At 35.4% G+C, this 22,203-nt stretch overlaps 1 protein-coding gene across 1 annotated transcript; it reads left to right on the top strand.

Moving 5' to 3' along the window:
* Positions 1-828: 828 nt before the first annotated feature.
* Positions 829-20,873, top strand: LOC109364246 (kelch-like protein 1). The gene is made up of 3 exons (XM_031557835.1): positions 829-966; positions 17,049-17,245; positions 19,254-20,873. The coding sequence occupies exons 1-3, from the start codon at positions 867-869 to the stop codon at positions 19,296-19,298; spliced, it is 342 nt and encodes a 113-aa protein (XP_031413695.1). The 5' UTR covers positions 829-866; the 3' UTR covers positions 19,299-20,873.
* Positions 20,874-22,203: the final 1,330 nt, after the last annotated feature.

The following is a 22,203-nucleotide window of genomic DNA, read 5'->3' on the forward strand; positions in this document are numbered from 1 at the left end:
GACTGCCCAGAGAAGTTGTGGATGCCTCACCCCAGAGCCATTTAAGACCAGGTTGAATGGGGCCCTGGGCAGACAGATTCTGTGGGTTGCAGCTTTGCCCATGGTAGAGAGTTGGAGCTCGGTAATCTCTAAGGTCCTTCTAGTCTAAGCCATTTTGTGATTCTACAAATGTTACTTAAAGAATGTATGAACTTATGACGTTAAAATGGTAAATATACCTATTGCTTGCCATGATTTTGGCTTATGTAAATCAGGTCTTCAAACAAGATATGCACATTTTACAGATATTGTGAAATTATTTTCCTTTGGGAATGTTTATTAACGTGAACAAAAAAGCAACATCCTTGCATTATCATGTTTTTCTTTCGTTTTTTTTGTTTGTTTGTTTTTGTTTTTTAATTTATTGAATAGCAGCTATTAACACTCTTTCTGAAGATTGAAAGCTCGTGTGAAGTTACATGCTGTTACCGAAGTTTATCAAAACTAAGCCCAATATAGGGTACGTCTGGTATAAGAAATTTGTTTCTCTTTTTTCTTTGATACAGGGAGGTTATCTTACTAACAATAAGGTCATCTGCATGACAGGAGACATCATAAAAATTGAAAGCTAATGTCTATGTCGTTTTTATATTCATTTGCTAACGTGCCTCTTGGCTCATATCACACGAAGCAGAATCAAATTGGAATTAAATGTCATGCTGTATTTTATTGCTTATATGTGTTTATGTATTGATCCTGCTAATTTATAATAAAAAAATTAATAATTAAGAGTTTGAAAATCTCGAATTTTTAAGACATGTATCAACACTAGCTTTTAACTTTTTTTCAGACTTGTCCTCAGTTCTGTCTCTGACTACTTTGCTGCCATGTTTACAAGTGATGTTTGTGAAGCCAAGCAAGAAGAGATCAAAATGGAAGGCATTGACCCTAATGCATTATGGGATCTTGTTCAGTTTGCATATACAGGTATTGTAATGCATGTGTTATACTTGCTGCATTCATAGATGCTGATAGTTTTACGTTGATGGTTTTATGTCTGCATGCAAATGAATTATATTCATTTTCTAAACTTTTTTTTTTAACAAACATCAGTCATTCAAAACAATTAACAATTCTAGGGCTAAATTCTAACATTCTCTTATATCTGATCTATTAAATATGTTGGGAGTATAAGCACGTGAGAACAGTCTAGAAAATGATATCTATGCCTTAGTTTTGAAATACATATAGAAGAGTGCCTCATTATGTGTATGATTCAGATTTCATTAAGTCATTGAAGGAATACCTATATTTTTGAAGATTTTGCTATATTGCTATTTTGGTCTAATTCCAGTTTACATACTCATATGGATCTTTTGAAAGTTTCTTGTTAAGATCTAGGTGTTGTGATTCACTTTTCATATTATAAGCTGATACTTGGTTGTATAATATTTCTGAATAGCTCGTAACTCAGAGTTAATAACTCAGAACTTTCTTCTGAATAGATGTTATGCTTTAATGCATAACAAACTTTTTTTTTATCCTTCTTAAACAAGCTTTTATGCACAATGTATCTGAAGTGAAATATTGAAGAATACAAAGGTCACAAAACAATTAAAAGAAATACCAACAAGATCTGTAATCTGAATTTGTCTCACGTTGCATATAAATGATGCTATTATAAAACACAAGCTACTTTCTGTTTCCTCAAAGACATCCTTATATTGTTTAAATTAATAATATTTTGTCATAATTTTACTATTAAGCATTTGATTTTAACTTCAATTTTAAATGGATAGTGCATAACCTTTAGTTTTAATCCTGTCTAAATAATAATTTAATCAAAGATGCTCTTTGCTTTGAAATATTTGATCAGGATATGTGCTGTTTATTTTATTACATATTAAGTGGTTTTTACTTTCTTAATAGGAACCAAGAACAACAAACAAACAATCTAAGTTTAAAAATATTCTTTCTTGGGAATCATGTTTCAGAAGCTCAGATAATAGGAATGTCAGACCATCTTCAAAGGACAGTGTCTACTGCATTTAATTTTAGATTCACTATTCAGAACAGTATGTCATCCAGGAGATCTCAAGCTAGGGACCCATGAAATGAACAAGCACTTGTCATCAAGCATGAGAAAGATGCAATCACATTACTAGGTATGAGTGTAAAATAAAAAGAACAGGAATACTGGGGCAAAATCAAGAATACCTTTGGACAGAATAGCAAAAGATGTTACAGGTAATAGTATATCATTCTGTAAGTGCATTATAGGTAGGGGAAGATGAATGACAGTGCTCCAGTGGGAGCAAAACTCGAAATCCTGAAGTACAGTGTGGCTCTCTTGCCTCAGATTTCACTGAAAAGATAGCAAATAAATACAAAGAATAGTTCAGAAACAGTGAATGATCAAATTTTAGGCATAGATTAAGATTACTTTAAGAAAAGAATGAGGAAGAAGAAAGCAAACAAAGTTAACTTTTCAAATTTAATAAAGCTGTCTTAAAACTTTATTGGTTACCTTCGGAACTGTGAAGAATGAATGTGGTAACAAAAAAAAACAAAACAAAAAACAACAACAACAACAACAAAAAAAACATTAGAAAAGAGCTAAGACATTTTACTTCCTGCCTGAGGTTTTCAGTTGCTTCATTCACCTTGACTCCTCTCTGCAAACTGTTGTGTTCTGTTTTTTTTTTTTTCATACGAGCTGTATAACATGGAGGTTTCATGTTGTGGTCAGGTGGTTAAGGACCAGCTTTCACAAATGGATGAAAAAAGATCTTCACTGTAAGTTTAATGTTTTCCACTTTACCTTGTGTGAATTTGCATCCTTAATATTATTTCATTTAAACTGTCAAATAAAGCCCAAACTACCTTAAAAATAGCAGCATTATGTGCCATTGTAAAGTCACCCTGAAGAACTGGAGATTAAGATGGTGTATGGGGCTGCTGAATCACGGCCTGAACCTCTGATTAATCACCTGAGGCGAGCAATGAGTCAGCCACAGGAGCACAGGTGAAGGCAATTCACCTGTGTGACCAGAAGGGGTGGAGCCTGGCTCTACCTCTCCTAGACCCATTTAAGAGCTGACTGCCAGTAGGGAAGGATCTCTTCTGGAGATCTGCTCCATCAGAGTCTATTTTGTGAGCCCAGGATAGGGTGAGTGTTTTTCCTTTCCTACTCCAATATAGTAATTACATCAGCCAAGCTCCTGGATATACTATACCATCTGTATATTCATTAATTGTACAGATGGTCACAAAGATCTCTAACTTCTTACACTTGCACCACTTCCAGCTTTAACCCATTCTGGAGACAAAATAAGACCCTGAAGGTGTCCACTGAAGTGTCCGTTTTAAAAATAAATTTCATTTGATTGATGATCAAAAGGAGCGATGACATTTGTAATGCATGTTAGAAGAGAACATGTTTTTGATTCCATAGAATCTTCAGATTTTGATTACCCTATCATCTATTCCTGCTCCATCAGGTCTTTGTTCTGACTTATTCTCGCTTTTGCACTTATCTCATGAAATTCTTGTTAGACTCTTTGTTTCTCTGCTTTATTTCTCTTCATCAGGCATCTTGATCAACTTCAAAACTTTCTTGGTATCTTTCTTGTTTCTTAAAATTTGGTATTTTTTTGTGCTAATGGATACATGTGGAAGGGAGTATTTGAACTCCTGGAGGGTCTGAACAAGTGAGTTCATAAGCAGTTCATTAAACTTTGACCTTTCAACAAGTCTCACACCTATATATCTATTTCTGTTGGGTGCATATAGGATTTGTTAATTGTATTAAATATTATGAATTCTACAGTTTGCCCAAGGAGTTAGTTATAATTGTCTTGAAGATATGCATCCTGAAACATTTAATTTCATGTACAGTTGCTGCTGTTTTAGAGATTTTCCCCAAGGATGACTGAATACTTCACTAAAATATACATGAACATGGGCTTGTTTGCAAAACTTTAGAAGCAAAGAGTATTATTACATTGCAAATAGTTTTATTTAAATGTGATTTTTAAAAGTGAACCATTTTATATTATATTAGCTAACAGATACTATTTTTAGCAAGTCTCTGAATTTATGATCTGGCCCAAAACAGAGGCTTTTTAGCTCGCAGTTATATAACATATTTAGAGAGAGAAAACAGTTTTCAAATCCAAAAACAAAACAGTGTTAATAAAAATGTCAGAGAAAGTGAATAGATTGTATGTATTTCAAAACCAAGGCTGTTTTCCTATACTTATCCAAAACTTACATTGGAATTTAATTATATTTATGTAAACAAAATTCTGATCAGTGCAGAAGTTCTTCACACCATTATATTAAAGATAATATTTTGCTAAGATAATGCTAGCTTCTGTAAGTGTTTCTATCACTCTTGGCAGTTTGTTTATTAAATACTTTGAACAAACTATATTTTAAGTTTTTATTTTGAAGGAAAATTGTTCAGTCGTCATTTATGTTATTAAAAAAAACTAGAGTAACAAACTACTCTGCTTTTTTCTTATTTAATAATCTCAAAAAAAGTATTCCAGTAGATCCTAAAAAATTTCACTTTTACATCTATTTAGATAAGTTTATAAGGTATGCATTTATAAAATTATACAGATTTATATATGAATATCTTATATATATGCTTCAAATATTTTTTGCAGTTAAAAAAAAGAGACCATGGCAGGAAAACAAACAAAAAACCTTCCCTGCTAGCCTACAAAATAAAGGCTATGTTAGTTTTCAGAAGGTTTATTTTTCTTTTTCATGATGAAGCTGTGTTCTTTTAATTCTTATCATTATATGCGTTTTGAATGTATATATAGAGTAAAAAGGAATGTATTCTCTTTGCCAATTGTGTGAAGTCAGGATTATATCTAATTTGCAAAGGAAAGTGAATGTTTTAAACTGTAATCAACTTCAGGAAGAGATTGCCATCTGTGAGAAATTGGCATATTAAATAAAGCTAGTGTTTCAAATTCAATCATGTTTTTGAGACTATACATGAGTAAAGTTGGACAAATGCTTAAGATACAATGTTCATTTAATTTTATTTGCTTATAGCTGTGTTTTCTTTTAAAACAGGCAGCACTTGCAGACTTTTTTTTTATTTTCTTCTTAAACAGATACTATTCTATTAAAGAAATTGCTTATAATAACATGAAATACTTCATACATTATGTTGCTCTCTCTACCCCTGAATATATAGAAGACAGAGTCCTGACACACTGTGAAACTGGACTGTGTTCACTCGTGTATGCAAATAGACTTGTAACTAATTTTCAAGGTAAAATTACATGGCAGCCAGCAGAGTATTAAGTCTTGTACAGTCTTGAATAAGAGCTGCTCCTAAATAAAGGCATGTGTCTATCTAGAAGTACTAAAAGGAAAACAAGAAAATTAGTCTTCCAAAATTGTATGGTAAAGAGTATTAAAGTTTCTATGAAGAAATAACATCACTAATTACAAAAAAAAAAATGGTATGTTAGACGCATCTGTAAAACACAATTTGATTAAAACTGAAAACTTGTGATATCTTAAAACAGGCTGTTAGATAGGCTTTGAGTTTCTTTTTACACTTCTTGTTTTTGTTTTACATGGAAGAATTATAACTGAAGGATTTGATTTTATAATAAAACAATACAGTTATTGATCTTATCTGAAGTAAAAGGCTTTCTAACTGTATCAACTAAATAACAATGTACATGCAATTTGTATAATTAAAACTGTGTGTATTGTGTAGTTTTATTAGAAGCACACTGTTATTTCTTGCTGCTTTCTCTTAATATCAATTACTCATTCTTCAGTATCAGTACAAGCTTTTAGGTAGATTTTATTTTGAAGGCTCTTTAGTGGATGGCCTTTCAAATGTCATATCTGACAGTGTTAAATCTAATCACACAAACAGGAGAGACAACAGGGACAGCAAGAAAACTAGCTTGGAGCACAGGAGCCCTTAGGTTTCCTTATAACAGAATACAGTGTACGCAGATATCCCAAGACAGCAGAGGTGTGGTTTTTTTGTGTGTTTTTTTTTTTTGTTTGTTTGTTTTTTAATAAATGGGAGAGAGCTGCTTCCTAAATGAATAAAGGCTGTAAAGGATACTTAGCATAGTTTTGGCATGTACCATTTTATAGTCTTTGAAAATATTTCTTCACACAATCCAGAAGTTGTCACAGCCACAGGATTGTTCTTCAGCATGCAATTTGAATGTTTCTGCCATAGTTTGGAGGACAGCAAAGTTCAGTGTGAAACACAGGCCCTTTCAATCCACTTATCCTTAGTGTCTGGAACTTCCTTCTAACAAGTTTAACTTAATAGGCATTACTGAAGACTCAAATAAATAATTACAGATTCTTAGGTGATTACAGCTTACTTGCTGTGTTATGAACTAATCCACTCAAGGAGATACTCATTGTAATGAGATCTGGATTTATCCCTGATACTGTGCATATCCTGAAGATCACTGCCTCTGGTTATATGTCATGCAGGATGGTATAAATCTCTAATAAATATTTGTATATAGAAGATCCCCTGTGAAGTTATCTTTGGGGAACTAAAACTTGTCATTAATTTTTAGGAGTCATTAACAGAAAAGAGAATTGCAAATATCCAGAGCAGCCTCGTTTATCAGAATTTCTCCAATTCAGAAAGTGGTGTTCTGGTAATAACTTGCAAAGTCATGTTTGAGATTGTCTGTCCATTAATGTTCTGCATTGACTACATCCAGGATCCTTTGTTCCAACTCCATTTCTTCCTAGCTGTAGAACAATAGACAAGGTTCACATTTCCATATAGTGTTCCTCATTACGTTCTTACTTAGGCTTTAGTGATGCTTAAGTGCAACACCAAGGAGCATTTCTGGATGGCATAATTAGCTATACTTTCTATACGTATAATGAGAGAATATTTCAAAGTCCTATAAGTATAGTGAGGGACTTAACTGTCATCCTCCTCTATCTATGAATGTGACCCTGCTTGTAATTTAGTACTTTCCCACACTTAATGTTATTCAAGTTATGGACTTTCACTTAGTTCAGGTCTGTGAAAAAGATCATCATAGAATTAATGAGAGAATGATTTTCTCCTTTATCTTTTTTTCCTGCTCTATGGGTCTGTGTCTAGCTGGACCAGAAATCTTCCATTCCTGTAAATGAAAAATTAAGTCCTTGCTCTATGTGTACACAATAAAACAAATAGAATACTCCATTAAGAAACAATATTTGCAATTGTGTACAAGGAACCACTTGTATTCTCATTCTTTTGGCACAGTTCTTGCTTGGAAGAGAGCTCTGAACTGGATATTCATAAATTTTGAATATTCAGAATAATTGAGCTTGTTATAGGCAGCTATAACTAGTGACTGTCTCTTTGTGCTGTGGCACAGCCTGCTACTTGTAAGATGTCAGAAAAAATTCAGACCATCCTTAGAGTAGCAATAAGCAGACTGCACAAAAGAGTTTGAGTGTATTGCAATGTCATTGTTTTACAAACTTTCCCTTGTTCTGTTCACAGTTCATCATTTGTGAAGAGAGAATAAACCAAGTATTGCATATTAGAACTGACTGAATAGTGAGATAGTTCCTTTCAGTCAAGTGTCATGCCTCTTTTTTGTCACCTGTTGCTTATCATGTGTTGTGGTTTCGTGATTTTTTGTTGTCAGTATTCCACATCAGAACATCGTGTGGAGTTAACGTTCCAGTTCCGTTTTCTGTTGTGGACTCGTTGAGTATCCTGTTTGGGAGGGGAGGGGGCGGCATCCCCAGAGGACCTAGCGGGAAGAGGAAGTGGGGGAGGCGGTGGACAGGACGCGGAGCGGCTGCCTCTGTCTTCGTCTGGCCCGTCTCAGCTCGCCGTGGAGAAAGCATGTGCTTCCCTCGCACTATCGTGGTTTGACTCTCATTTTTGATACTCTTGTCTCTCTCGTTTTGTTTGAGTTAGTTAGATTCAGTAAATTACCCTTCCTCCTCAGATCGTTGCCGTTGTGTTTTCTCTTTATTAAAACTGTCTGCTAGCTCTCTGCCCTTCCCCCTCTTCCGGAGCGCACGTGGCCCGGGGCCAGCCGGGTCGCGGCAAACCTTTCTACCTTTTTTTTTTTTCCCGCTCTCTCCTCGGGGCCTGTGCCTCCCTGTCACTGACTTATATCTAATGATAACCCGTGACACCATGCTTCATTCTAAGCAGACTATGAAGTGATCAGTCAAGCTGATGTTATGTGGGCTGCCTCTTTCAAGTGCTTCTTTCTGAAGTTAGTGCAGTGGTGATGTGAGCTCAAACCCTTTTTCTGAAGATCACCTGACTAGCTACAAATCCAAATTTCTGAAGGAAAGAAGAACTGCAAGAAAATCAGAATGGTATACTGTAAAAGATCTCTTCACCTTTCATGTATTTATCTGCAGCTGAGCTGTAAGGTACACCTTCATTCACTTTCCATTCTTTGTCCATCACACGATCATTGTGCTGAAGCGTACCTACAGAATGTGATGCTACTATAAAATTCACTTCTTCCAGCAACAGAATCCAACTCAAAGCAAAGCAGGCCACATGAAGCAAAAAACTTTTGTTGACAGCTGATGCTACCATCTCTGTTAGCTTTTGTTCTTTAAATATGTATTTGAACTGCTTTGTGTTGCCATGGCAGAGGCTGCCAAATCAATGCCTGAAAAGCTGAAAATCACTCTGGCAGAGGTGAGTATTCTTGCTTCTGAGCCAGCTTGAGATAGGCAGAGGATAAAATACTGCACCCTTCAAATCTGCAAGCTGAACCCTGTTGCCCTTGAGACCTTTCTTCTTTTTTTTCCTTTTTTTTTCCTCCTCTCTCTCCATAGCTCAGTGCTTGATTATGTTTAGTTTGAGAGTTTATATCTCACGGAGATACAGACATGAGAAGGTATTAACTGTGTACTGTGTGGTTTTGTTTGTAGCATAATGATCAGTAGACATTGGGATACTGTTCATACCACCTCCAGGAAGTGACCCATGGAAAAATGTACCTGCTGTATATAGGAAGAATATTTTTTTCTTCCCTTTTTTTTTCCCCTGTTTTTGTGTGACATAGTGAGCAGGACTTACAATCTTAAAACAAACTTTAGTACTAAAGTTCACTGCCTAAAGAGAATTAAAATAAACGAAGTCTATCTGAAGTTAGCTTTTGGGAATAATTCTTGAAATACCCAAACAGGGGACTAACATCCCTTGTTAAGCCATAAATTGTGCTGCGGCTACATGTCCTACCTCTGATGGCTCAGGCATCATGGCCGGAGTCACCTGAAGAGGCTTCTTTTTTCTGCTAGGAACTAAAAAAATCTTCCAAGTTCCATGTTGTCATTGGTAATCTGTCAATATCTCTTACCCAAGGTTTTTGGGGGTAATTTTGAAGTTTTTGATTGTCTTTTAACTGTTTCCATAGCTGAAGGAGGACACGATTGGGCTGGCAATCAATTTTCACAAATTGAACCCCAGCCCAGATTAAGTCATTAAACATTTTTTTGGGGGGAGGATACCTATATGGATCCCTATTGTGGAGTTCATACAGTTGTCTCCTAGTTTTACTTACTGGAAGAACTTCTGCCTCTTCTAATGTTCAAATATTGCACCTCGTCCGCAGGCACTCTGTCTTCCCCAGATTGGCCACCAGTTGGGCAGCCTGCTGGACCACCGATTCTGAGGCTACTAAGGAGTTCAGTATAGACACTAGTGTCCCATACAGATGGGAAGGGGCCTGCCGCAGGATCAGGTCTCTCATACCTGCTGAGAATCTTACCATATCTGGGCTTTCAAGTGTATCTTCATATCTCTCCTCTTTTATACCCAGTTCACAAATGTAATTTTGAAAATTACAAAAGTAATTTTGAAGAACTGTGTATAACAGTGTATCTGATTTATTAGGCCCATATGGCATGCTGCCATCAATCAATCTTTTATGGAATGGTTTTCATTGATACGTTGGACACCAGCATATAGCCTCTGCCTCAGGGCAGGGTGCACAGTCATAGTTGCCAATTTAGAGATTTTGGGGCCTGTTGATCACAACACTTTCTGCCCTGAATCCCATAATCTTAACAGCCAAGTTGGTACATTTTCTCTAGGCTTTTCTTGAAACCCTTGTACTAGGTCTATTAATTCCGTTGCCATATATGGATGGGCAGTCACACGTAAATGAGTTTGAGCCAGAGGACACTGATCGGGGGCACCTCTGCTGGTCTGTCTTGATTTTTTGTGTTGTTTTTTTGAGTTATTACAGGATGGATCTCTAAGGGATCCATTGCAAGCAGAGCATCAAGATCTGATCTAGAAGTTTCATTTTCTGGATCAACCAGGTCCATTGATTCAGGAACCTGGTTATTATCTATTGAAATGTTATGGACCTGCTCTGTTGGAAAATTCATGGTTGTTTTTTTCCCCCATCAGTATATGGAGTTCTTGCTCTGATTTTTCTGTGTAGTCTTACAATAACCAATTTTCATTTTCTAAGGTATTGGCTCTCATTTTGGCCTGATTTAAAGCATTTAGCAGTGGCCACGCCACCGTAGAAGCAGCTAGCTGCCGTTCTTTTGTGATTGATATATCTTTGCTTAATCCATGAAAATAGTCTGCCATGCAGAATAGGGAAATACTTCCCATAACACAAAGGAGACCCCATTTTTCAATTATGGTTGCCAGTTCATAATAAGAGGATCCCAGAAATCCTGAGATCTGTCCAGGGATTGTTTTGTCTAGGGGGGTAATGTTCTCCTCCCTGATCCATTTATAGATATTCCAAAGAAAAGACATTTTATATATATATATATTTATTTTTAGTATATTTGGCCTGCCTGGCTCACAAAGCATACAGTCAACAAATATACAGAGTAGTGTGGTTAGGTTGGTATTTCACAGATCATATAACTGGAAGGATTATCATGGTGGAAAGGGATAATAAAAAATAAATGAAAATGCTCACCCATGTCGTAGGCTCACAGAAAAAACTCCAAAGAGAGCAATCTCCAGAAAGAGATTTAGTGGCGGTCAGCCCTTAAATGGGGTATGGAGAGGGGGAGCCAGGCTCCACCCCTTCTGGTCACACAGGTGAATTTCCTTCACCTGTGCTCCCATGGCTGACTCAGTGCTTGCCTCAGGTGATCAATCAGAGGTTCAGGCTGTGATTCAACAGTTCCCATACATACAATAGACAGAAAAAAAGAGTTGACTGAATTTTCACTGATGCAAAATGCAGAACTGTAAGGAAGTAAACACAAAATAACATTGAATGCCTGTCTTCCTCTCTTGCTGCTGATGACTGTGGTCTGCAAATAATAGAAATAGAAAAGTTAGATCAGGAAAAGCCTCTGCAAAAACAAAATATTGTCTGTCATTAGTTATATTCTGAAAACAACCTCACCTCTATAAAAGATATAGGAGATGATACAGTGTAGAATGTACATTTTAAGACATGGGTCAAAATCAAAACCTTATCGTACATTTCAGAAAACAGTGGAGATTAATGTTCTACTTGAGGGGGATTACTTCTTATTTCATACTCCCTTGACTGCTCTTCATGGATGCATATAAGTGATAATTACTGCACATTTTATCAATGCCAGGAATTGACGGTGATAGAGGATATGAAAATCAGAATTGGACCCAAAGAGTGTTGAAAAAAGTGCAAAGCATTTCCAGACAATTTATTATTTTATCCCTGATGATTCCATGATTCCATCATTGTGTACTTGGGAGCAGATGGACTGAATTTATATCATCCAATATAAATAACAACAGTGACTCAGCAAGTCAAATGAAGGTGATTGATAGCAAGAAATTGCCACTCCTAAGGATCAGGTAATCTCCTTGTAAAGTGGATGACTAAAACAGAGTAGATGAATACTGCTCTAAAGCTCATATTTCTCTCAACTGACTATAAAATTAAACCTAAAATGTTTAGCTCTGACAGCTACTTGGCTGATGAGATTTAGTAAGATTAATTCTAAGAAATGCCAAAAAGGTCTGCAATAGCAACGTGAAGTATAGCAGATTTTTCATAACCTCTTCTTTCACTGGAATTTGATCCTGTTGCAAAAAAGCACCTTCCTTTTGTAACTATAATTGAAAGCAATTTATCTACTGTTCAAAATCTCAGTATTATTTTTGTTATTTTCTTTTGTTTAGAAAAATCTATAGACCTAATAATATAGGCCTTACCAAGACTGGATGTCATGATTAACTGATGGAAATAATGCTATTCATAAATTTCAAAAATGCAACAAAACTGATGAAGTCATGGGGAAGTGACAGGTTAAAATAAAAACACTTAGAAGAATTAGTTCTAGCCGTTGTTTCATATTCCTTGACATTTCCCATGTCTTCTGTATAGTTTTACTCATGTGAATGGATCAATGTACAGATTCATTATTGTAGAATCATAGAATCATAAAATGGTTTGGGTTGGAAGGGACATTTAAGATCACCTAGTTCCAACCCCCAGCTATAGGCAGGGATACCTTCCACTAGACCCCATTGCTCAGAGTCCCATCCAGCTTTGCAGCGTCTGAGACACAGACTCAGATGTGAATAGTCTGTATTGTTTATTACAGGTTCTCACATCCCCTATATACAATCTCAAGTTTTCTCTTGTAACTTCCTTTCTCCTCCCCCTGCCACCCTTTACATGTCAACAAAACATTCCACAAACAAACACTCCTTAACCTTATGCACATGCAAGTGCTTATCCAATCGGTCATGAGTAACTCCTCGCCATATTCTTACTTGTATCCAGCTTGGGCTTGAATGCTTCCGGGGAGGGGGCGTCCATGACCTCACTGTTCCAATGTTCACCACTCTCACAGTAAAGAATTTCTTCCTAATACTCAATCTGAATCTACCCTCTTCTGGCATAAAAACCTTGTCCTGTTGCTACCTGCCCTTATAAAAAGTCCTTCCCCAGCTTTTCTGAAAACTAAATTACCGTGTACATGAAATAAAATGATATTGCCATATGTTGTGGATCTAGAGTAGAATTTCTTCCTCATATACAAAGCAAGAGAGCAGTACGTACAGCTTGATTCTACCATATTCCTATTGGCATATATTCATCTCTACCTATGGAAGTCTGAATCCATGGCTAACACGCTAACCTTATTGGCAGCTTTATCAAGTATAGCTGTTGATGGATCCTTCTTCCTTTGTCTAAAGGAGGTGTCATGATCACAGGATCTCATCCCGCTTTGGGACTTCAAGTACCTGCTGCTCTACAGTGCAAGTGAACTGATTGGTGACATCAGGATTGAAGGTTTCCTGGGCAATGGACTTGATGGTTGGACTGTTCAGTAGATGAGGAACCAGTTGCAAGGTAGTTAAAGGGTGGTGATGGCAGTTTCTGTGTGGAATCTGCTGACAAGTCCCTCAGGGGTCAGTGCTGGGACTGATGCTCTTTAATATCTCTTATCAAATATATGGACAGTAGGATCAAGTGCACCCTCAGCAAGGTTGTGGATTACATAAAGCTGTGTGGTATGGTCAACATGTCTGAGGGACAGGATGCCATCCAGAGAGACCTACACAGGCTTGAGCAGTGGGTCAAGGTAAATTTCATGAAGTTCGTCAAATCCAAGTACACGATCTTGCACCTGAGTTGTGGCAACCCCTGTTATTAGGACAAGCTGAAGGATATAAAGATAGAGAACAGCCCTGCCAAAAAGGACTTGAGGGTACTGGTGGATGGCAAGCTGGGCACAAGCCAGCAATGTGCCCTCAGCCCAGAAAGCCAGCCATGCCTTGGGCTGCATCAAAAGAAGCATGATCAGCAGGTTAACAGAGGTGATCCTGTCCCTCTATTCTGTGCTGGTGAGACTTAACCTGGAGTAATGTCCAGATGTGGAGTCCTCAGAATAGGAAAGACATAGACTGTTAGAAAACATCCAGAGGTGGACCACAAAAATGATGCATGGAATGGAACACCTTTCTTGTGAGGATAGGCTGGAAGAGCTAGGGCTGTTCAGCCTGGAGAGGAGAAGGGAAGGCTCAGGGAGACCTGATAGCAGCCTTTCAGTATCTAAATAGAGATTATAAGAAAGAAAGGGATAGGCTCTTTAGCAGGGTCTGTGGTGATAGGACAAGGGGAAATGGTTTCAAACTATAATAGGGGAGATTTAGATTGGATGTAAGGAAGAAATTTTTTTACAATAAGTGTGGTGAGGCATGGGATCAGGTTGTCTAGAGAGGTGGTGGATGCTCTGTCCTTGGAGATATTCAAGATCAGGCTGGACAATGCTCTGAACAACCTGATGTAGCTGTGGATGTTCATTGCAGGGGAGTTGGACTAGATGACCTTTAAGGCTTCCTGTCAACTCAAGAAATTCTATGATTCTACGGTTCTCTGATTCATGTTAACAAGATGTTAAAAATTTCCCTATACATGAAATTAGTTGTAAAAATGTAGCCTAAGAAAGAAAAAGATTTAGCAAAAGAATAAAAACATCAGAGAAAGCTATATCTCTGCTCCAAATTTAATGTTGAGGTAATAAATTGTATTTATTCATCATAAGAATGCATTCTAAATATAAGCATTTTAATTTCTGCATAAGCAATGCAGATAAAATTTGTCACAAACAGAACTTTAATATGGAATAATAATTATAATGCATTAAAGTTCTTATGAATGTTTTTTCTTCTTATTTTCATACTAATTAAAATAACACAAAATGGGATTTTAAGCTAATTTGTTCTGCTCATGCTGAAGTAGTAGAAGCTGCTTATTATAGAAGTGTGAGGGGGAGGTGAACTGATATAGCAGTAATACTAATACATGCTTGTATAGCCTATTATTTTTTTTTTTATTAGTTGCTTGAATATGCTGTCAATATGAAGCTGAACAGTTCATGTACTAAGACACTTAGCTGCTTTTTTTTTTTTTTTTTTTCTAAACTGACCATGCTAAACCACTTAATATTACATGAGACTTTAGGTAGAAACATCATACTGTTCCTTCTAAGAAAGTGAATACATTTTTTACAAAACTTGTGAAGGTGCCTTAATGCTTAAAGGCAAAGATAAGTAAGACATAGTGAAAATCATAATGGATTTGGTACATGCTGCATGCCATTGAAGTTAATGCTTTGTAAAGCAGGACCCCGGAGAGATCTGTCTTTCTTCTTACCATGTTTACTGAAAAAAGAACAACAAACAAAATACAACAGCAGGTCTTCTCTTAATGCTACATTTAGCGATAAGAAGCCTAAATGTGATAGAATTACCGTTCTTTATAAAGGGTGATGATTCTTTCAATCTTTATTTCTTTCTGTAAATGTTATCCAAATCAGCTTTGTAAAGCTGGAGACTTCTTTGAGATTGTTGCTAAAAAGTAAATAGTGAATAGGAAAAGGAGATTTATTTCTTCTGATTTTGTTTCCATCATCACACTTCTCAGTCAGTCTAACTTTCTCAACTGTTTCACATATTTTTATTTCTTTGCCTTTTGCTTTTTGGATAATCATTTTTAACGTAAAAAAAATATATATTTTTTTGGTTAGCTTCCATGTGGCATAGTGGGACTATAGTCTACATAATGAATTATGTGTTGGTCCAGTGATTACCTGCAGCCATGCAGCAAATTTGGGAGGGTCACTGATAAATATATGGGTTATCAGAATGCCAGCTGCTTACTGTGTCTTCTGACCATCTTGTGTAAATCTAGGGGGGGGGGAGGGGATGGGACAACAGTGGTAAGAAAAAGTCAGATAACATGAAGAGAAACTTGCATGACACTACAAGATAGCTTTATAGTTTCCATCTTATATTGAAAGCTCCACGTAACACAAAAGATGGAGAAAAGGTAAAATAGTGCTATGGTTATTGTATTGTTTTGGTATTATAATAGTAAAGTGGGCTTTTCTGTGGTATTGTGTGGTGAAGTAGAGGACTTTGGGAGTCTTCAGTCACGTGATAAATTATTAAGATGTGTAGATTTCTCTTCATATGACAACAAACATTTGTATGAAGAAAAGTATGAGTTTATCTAACAGCTGATCTATATTACTTTGAACAGAAAGATCAATCTAATCTTAATCCTTTTGTAGAATGAAATGATATTCCAAGCACAGTAAAATGAAACCAAAATGTTAGATTCTTAAAATTTATATTACACTTTCACATTTTTGTATCGTTTTATTTTCCTGTACTCCAACTTATCCCTGTGATATGTAATTTATAGGTATTTAAATTATTTGGAGTTGATGGTGCTATTAGTGGAAGATACTATAAAAAAGATTTCATTTAAAAATGGCAGGTTTGTGGGCTATTCCTTACTGAAAAGGATGGTTCTTTAAATTTGTATCATTTTATTTCATCTTTTACTTACTAAAAAGCTTATCAGCAGGAATTTTGTTTTTTTTTTTAAAAACAACAACTTTGTGTAATGTAACAATTAAGGGAAGATTGCTATTGTGTATTCGTAGATGCTCTTTTACCAAGTATGAAGTTTTGTAGGAGAACTATAGGCTATGAGAGGAGTGGTGCATATTATTTAGATAAAATTTACCCCAAAGTCACGTTACAAATAAAACCAGGAAGTCTGAAAACTATAAGAACCACTTTGAATGTACTTATATTTTTGTAGTGATGCTTTGATAGTCAACTGTTTAGTGCACTGTAAGGAGGTAAATGGCAATGAGTTTTGCTCTGTACCACCAAAGATAGTGCAAGTTTAATCGCCAACTTTAATGCAAATAAATAAATGAATAAATAAAACACAGTCTAGTTGATAATTATATATGTACTTAGATTTTAATCTCACTATAGAAATCAAAGCAGTGTTCCCAAGCCTTCTCTTATTTCTTCATGTTCCAGCCTTCATCTGTAAAACTCTTACATAGTTGAATTAATGTTTACACATATGAAATATTCAGGTAATTGAGATGTCCAGTCAGAGAGTAATCCTCTCTCTGCTTGCTTTTTCTGCAGAATTATTTATATAGAGCTAGAATTATTTATAAAAGATCTTTCAATGTTTCATGGAGTTTTGCTTTTAAAAAAAAATAAAAAAAAAAAAAAAAACAAGGATGCATATGTTATCACTTCTTTTTCTCAGGCTGCCTGGAATTGAAAGAGGACACTATTGAAAATCTTCTAGCAGCTGCCTGCCTCCTCCAGCTCCCACAAGTAGTGGAGGTTTGCTGCCATTTTCTAATGAAGCTTTTGCACCCGTCCAACTGTTTGGGAATACGAGCTTTTGCTGATGCGCAGGGATGCACAGAGCTTATGAAGGTGGCTCACAACTACACTATGGTAAGGCAGTTTTAGAATATCTAAATTGTGATCATGTGAATCTTCTTTATCTTTTGTAAGTAAAAATATTGTGCTAATTTTGGGCTTGAAATTCTTCTGTACTTGTCTCATACTTTGTTTTACAAGTGGCCCTTCTGAAACCCTCTCAACTTTCTTTTAGTTATGAGAACTTGCTTTGTAATGAGTACACTATGTACTGAGACAGAAAAGCATATGACTTAATTAAATTTGTGTTTGCATACAGTTGATAACAGTAAGTAGTGTCTGTAAGTCACTTTTTTTTAAATCACTGTTCCTTTTGTTTTAGTTCAGGGAAGATTTGTAATTCAATGCAATATCAAGTTTTTGTTTTTTCTTTTTCTCACCCAGTTTGCCTCCTTTAATTCATTTTTGCAGTAGCTTAAGATAGACTTGAACACAGAATTGTATGAACAGAAGTTCAGTGATGAACGTCTGACGATATTTTAATTTTTTTTTTCCAATTACACCTAGCAGAACTTGTAAGACATAAAAATTAATCAGAATCAATGGAGCAAAAATATGTTACTTATTCAGAATGTAAATTATATCTGTAGCCATTTAATTCTGCATAGTTTGACAAAATTAAAAAAAAACATCTGGCTCATGAAATTAAGCTTACATAAGGATAGATTACTTATCATTTCTGAGAAATAATGGTCCCTTAAGGTCTATACTGAAATTATTATTAAAGTAATGCAGCAGATTTTAGCAAATCTTCTTCACTTTCCCAGCAGTTACATCTTTATTTTGCTTAACTAATACCACGTTGTAGTTCATGGGTTTAACTGTCTTTTTATTCCTTCTGCAGCCAAGATAGTTATGTCTGTTTTATACACATGGAGCTTGGTCTATGCTGGTTTTAATTATCTGTCTTTAGACATATAAAGCTAGTCTTCCAAGTCAACTCATGTGTTTAACCTTCTGCTGTCAGTGATGGGAAATAAGCAGAGTAGATTTCATCTGAGCTACTTTAATAGAATTATATTGTGTTAAAAAGTGAACAGGTGTGGGTCTGTAAAAATAATTTCAACCTTTTTAGCATTTTTTTCTTTTCTCAGTACATTTGTGTATTATATTGGTGTTTTATTATTATTATGGAATGAAACCAATGTGATGAGCAATGAAAAAAATCAATTAAAATTAAAAAAATAAGGGAAAGATTTGGTTTTTAAAAGGTTTTCATGATTCTTTAAAATCATTTTGAAATTTTCTGGGGTTGAATAACAGTTTGAAATTAAACACTGTAGTACAAGTGAAGACTGGCAACTGAAACATAGCTGATAAATAACAAAGATCTGTGCCAATGTCCAAAATATTAGGTATATTCTAAAGTATAGTATAGCTTTTAATGCTCAGATTTAAAATCTGAATTATGTGCAATGGGAAGATTGCTAACAAAAAATGATAGATAAGAAAGGAAGTCAGTTGTAATTAATATATAAACTCAAAGGTAACTGCAGTTACACTTTCAAGCGTGTGTGATAGTAATACTTCATCTTTTCAAGAATGACAAAAATGCACAATTATTCAGTTGTGATATAACAGTATTCATTCTGTCATTTAATTTCCAGCTCACTAAAATGATTGTCATAGAAGTCTATCCTAACAGGGCATGATATTTTAATAGGCATGGTGTTATTACATTTAGTGAGTTCATATCGGAACAGGCTCTTTAGCAGGATCTGTTGAGATAGGAGAAGGGGAAATAATGTCAAACTAAAAGAGGGAAAATTTAGGATGTAAGGAAGAAGTTTTTTACATTAAGGGTGGTCAGGCACTGAAACAAGTTGCCCAGAGAGGTGGTGAGTGCCCTGTCATTGAAGACATTCAAGGACAGGCTGGACGGGGCCCTGACCAACCTGTTGTAGCTGTATGTGTCCCTGTTCATTACAGGGAAACTGAACTAGATGACCTTTAAGGATCTCTTTCAACTCAAACAATTACGTGCTTCTATGATATCTGTTTTAATTAATCTTTTCTTTTAAAGCACGTGAATGAGGAACTTGGTGTGGGATATTACTGCCTACCTTGACTGCAGCACTCTAGATCAGGCTGACTCTACCTAAGTGAAAAAAGATTATTTTGCACTCACGCATACTAGGAAGAACTTCCAGAGTGCTGAGTAGATACACTGGGACAGGTGGATGGAAGATCAGAAAACAGAAACTTTGTGACGTGAATAAAGAGCAAGGAAGTGGCGAGCAAAGAGTGGATGCATGGTCACTGAGGTGACAAAAAACAATTTTTTTCCTGCAGATTCCAAGGAAATAGTATGGACTTTAATGAGAACAGTTCTGAAAGTATGGTAAAGGTAGAGTTGTCAATAAACTCATTTTGTCTTATGCAGTGCATTTTAGGAGAAGCTCTCTTTTAAAAAAGGATGAATAAATCCTTTTTTTTTTTTTTAAAGGTCTGTTGTGCTCCCATGAGAACTTAAAAGTCCTTTCTTTTCATTCTTTTCAAGGTGTTTTCTTTAAGTTTGCAAATTGTGGCTTTATAGTGACATATCCTGCCAGTTGGCTTGTAGAAATGTATATTTCTCTGAAAGCAATATAAACAGATTAAGAAACTTCTGGAATGAAGGCCGAATAATGGATTAATAAATGAAGATTTCAAATTTTGTGTTTCTGCTTTGTAAGGGAAAGTAATTTTTCTCTACAAAAACACAAGAGATTAAGTGAATTTTTCTTAGCCAATTGTCTAAAGTATTTACTTAAATTATTTCTCATATAAATAGTGGAAGTGTTAGAACATAAGTGTCTCTGATAGATTCATAAGGAGAAAATTTGTGAACAAAAGGGAGGAAAAGATTGAATAGCATTTCAATTATAAAAGTTTTAAAAAGTGAAATAGTATATCTTTCTACTTTTTTTTTCAGTTTTTAGAAAGAGAGTTTCTGGATATTCAGCATTAAAAACTATTGTTAAAACATTTTAATACTATTTTGATGAATAGGAAATAATTTCAGTGAGTAGGGAATTACAACTGACAGTCTGAGTTGACAGTTTTATGAGGCTAATTTTCAAAACAAAATTTGGTTTTTTTAATATGATAGAAATTTCTAAAATGAAGAAAAGTAGGTATTCATGTGCCCAAAATAAAGAAAAAAATAATGACTGAGATGATATACCTTTGCCTTCTTTATATTTAAAAAGATACTTATGCTACAAGCAAGAAATTATTTTTAGCTCATCATTTCTCTCATATATAGCCAATAGTTATCAAATCAATGAGCTTGTGATACTTCTATACAAAAAATGCAGTTAGACATGACTAGAAATGTTAGAAAAAAGTCCATCTCTTTAGCTCTCAACTCTAACTGAGATAATCTAAGGTACTTGAACCTTAGCATTCCCTTAGACTGCATCATTCCTTACAAACATCATAAAGCTTTCATCCACCAATCAGATTTGGTTAGAAAGTCATTCTTTATCATAGTTTTCTTCACAATAGCATTTTAATCAATGTATTTTCATGAAAATGATCTGCTTGATTTAATCTCCATAAATTTTTTAATCTTACTTATTCAAAGGCAATTTCCTTGACTAGTTGATTATTTAATAAGTTCTAAATTACACTGTAATTTTCAATTTATATATATACAATATATCAGGACTACTCCAAAAGTAATGCCTCCTATTTCAAGGCAAAGCTGGATGTAGCTCTGGGCAGAAAGGCCTGGTCTAGTGGTTGATGACCCTGCCCATGGCATGGGGGGTTGAAACTAGATGATCTCTGTGGTCCTTTTCAACCCAGGCCTTTCTATGACTCTATGATATGATTCTATGTTAGTATGTTGGCACATAACATCAACATAGCGTGGTGGCAGTAGAGGCTGAACCTTCCTGTGAATATCCCCTTATATTTTGTTGCTGTGCAACAGATGGCAGCAGAGGGGCAGTCTGACAAAATGGTGTCTGTCATGGAAGTGGATATGAAGCAAAGGGTGGAACTCAACTTCTCTATGTGGAAAAAAATTGTACCTTTTGACATTCATCCACACTGAACATTTACAGAGATCAAGCAGCGGATGTGAGCACAGTGAGGTGGTGGGTGGTATGTTTCAGCAGCAGTGACAGTGACATGAAATATATGCCATCTTCCAAATGGCCTTGCGGATTTTTATGAACATGGAATGCAGGTTCTTTTTCATCACTAGGAAAAATGCGTAGCTAATGGTGGTGACTACATTGAAAAATAGTATTTTGTAGCTGAGAACTGGCTGTATTGATTAGTGTTATTGTGCTCTTTGCATTTTTTTTCTATTCCATGGGAATGGATAGAAGGTATTACTTTCAGAGCTATGTACTCATGTTTGCTTTATGCTTTTACATAACACCCTATCAGGACAAGATGGAGCTTTGGAAATTTCTTTATATTGAAAAAGAGCTGCTAAAGAGCAAACCACTATTTATGTATGTTTATATGTTTATGTATTTTTTATTTTCAGGAAATAAGTAATTTCAATTATGTTGTTATGTTTGTTAATAATTTAGTTTGCTTCAGCCATGAAATCTAGAGAATTCCTGAACAGTATTTTTTTATTTGCATAGTTGACACAGTACTTCAGATTTAATTTAATGCTGACAAGCTTCTTTCCATTTTCAGAATGCAAAGATCTATTTCTTAACATGGAATAAAAAGTTTGTGAACAATGAAATTTGTAGACTTCTCTTTGCATTCCCTGTTTTATTTGTAAATGGATCTTGAATAGCCACATTTTAAATTAAAGTTTTTGAACATGTTAAAAATAAGGGCAAAAATTGCACAGTCTCACTGATACCTTTTTTTGTGGCACATCAGATTTACTGTGGGCTGTTTTATTTCTGAGGTGTGAAATTGCTTTGGTTTTTTTCTTTTCTTAATTGAATCTGTTAGCTTATTTTGCAGCACAGACACCCATGTCTGTCTTGATTTAAGACTTCTATACTTTTAAA

This window comes from Meleagris gallopavo, chromosome 1, assembly GCF_000146605.3.
Source record: "Meleagris gallopavo isolate NT-WF06-2002-E0010 breed Aviagen turkey brand Nicholas breeding stock chromosome 1, Turkey_5.1, whole genome shotgun sequence".
Lineage (NCBI taxonomy): Eukaryota > Metazoa > Chordata > Aves > Galliformes > Phasianidae > Meleagris > Meleagris gallopavo.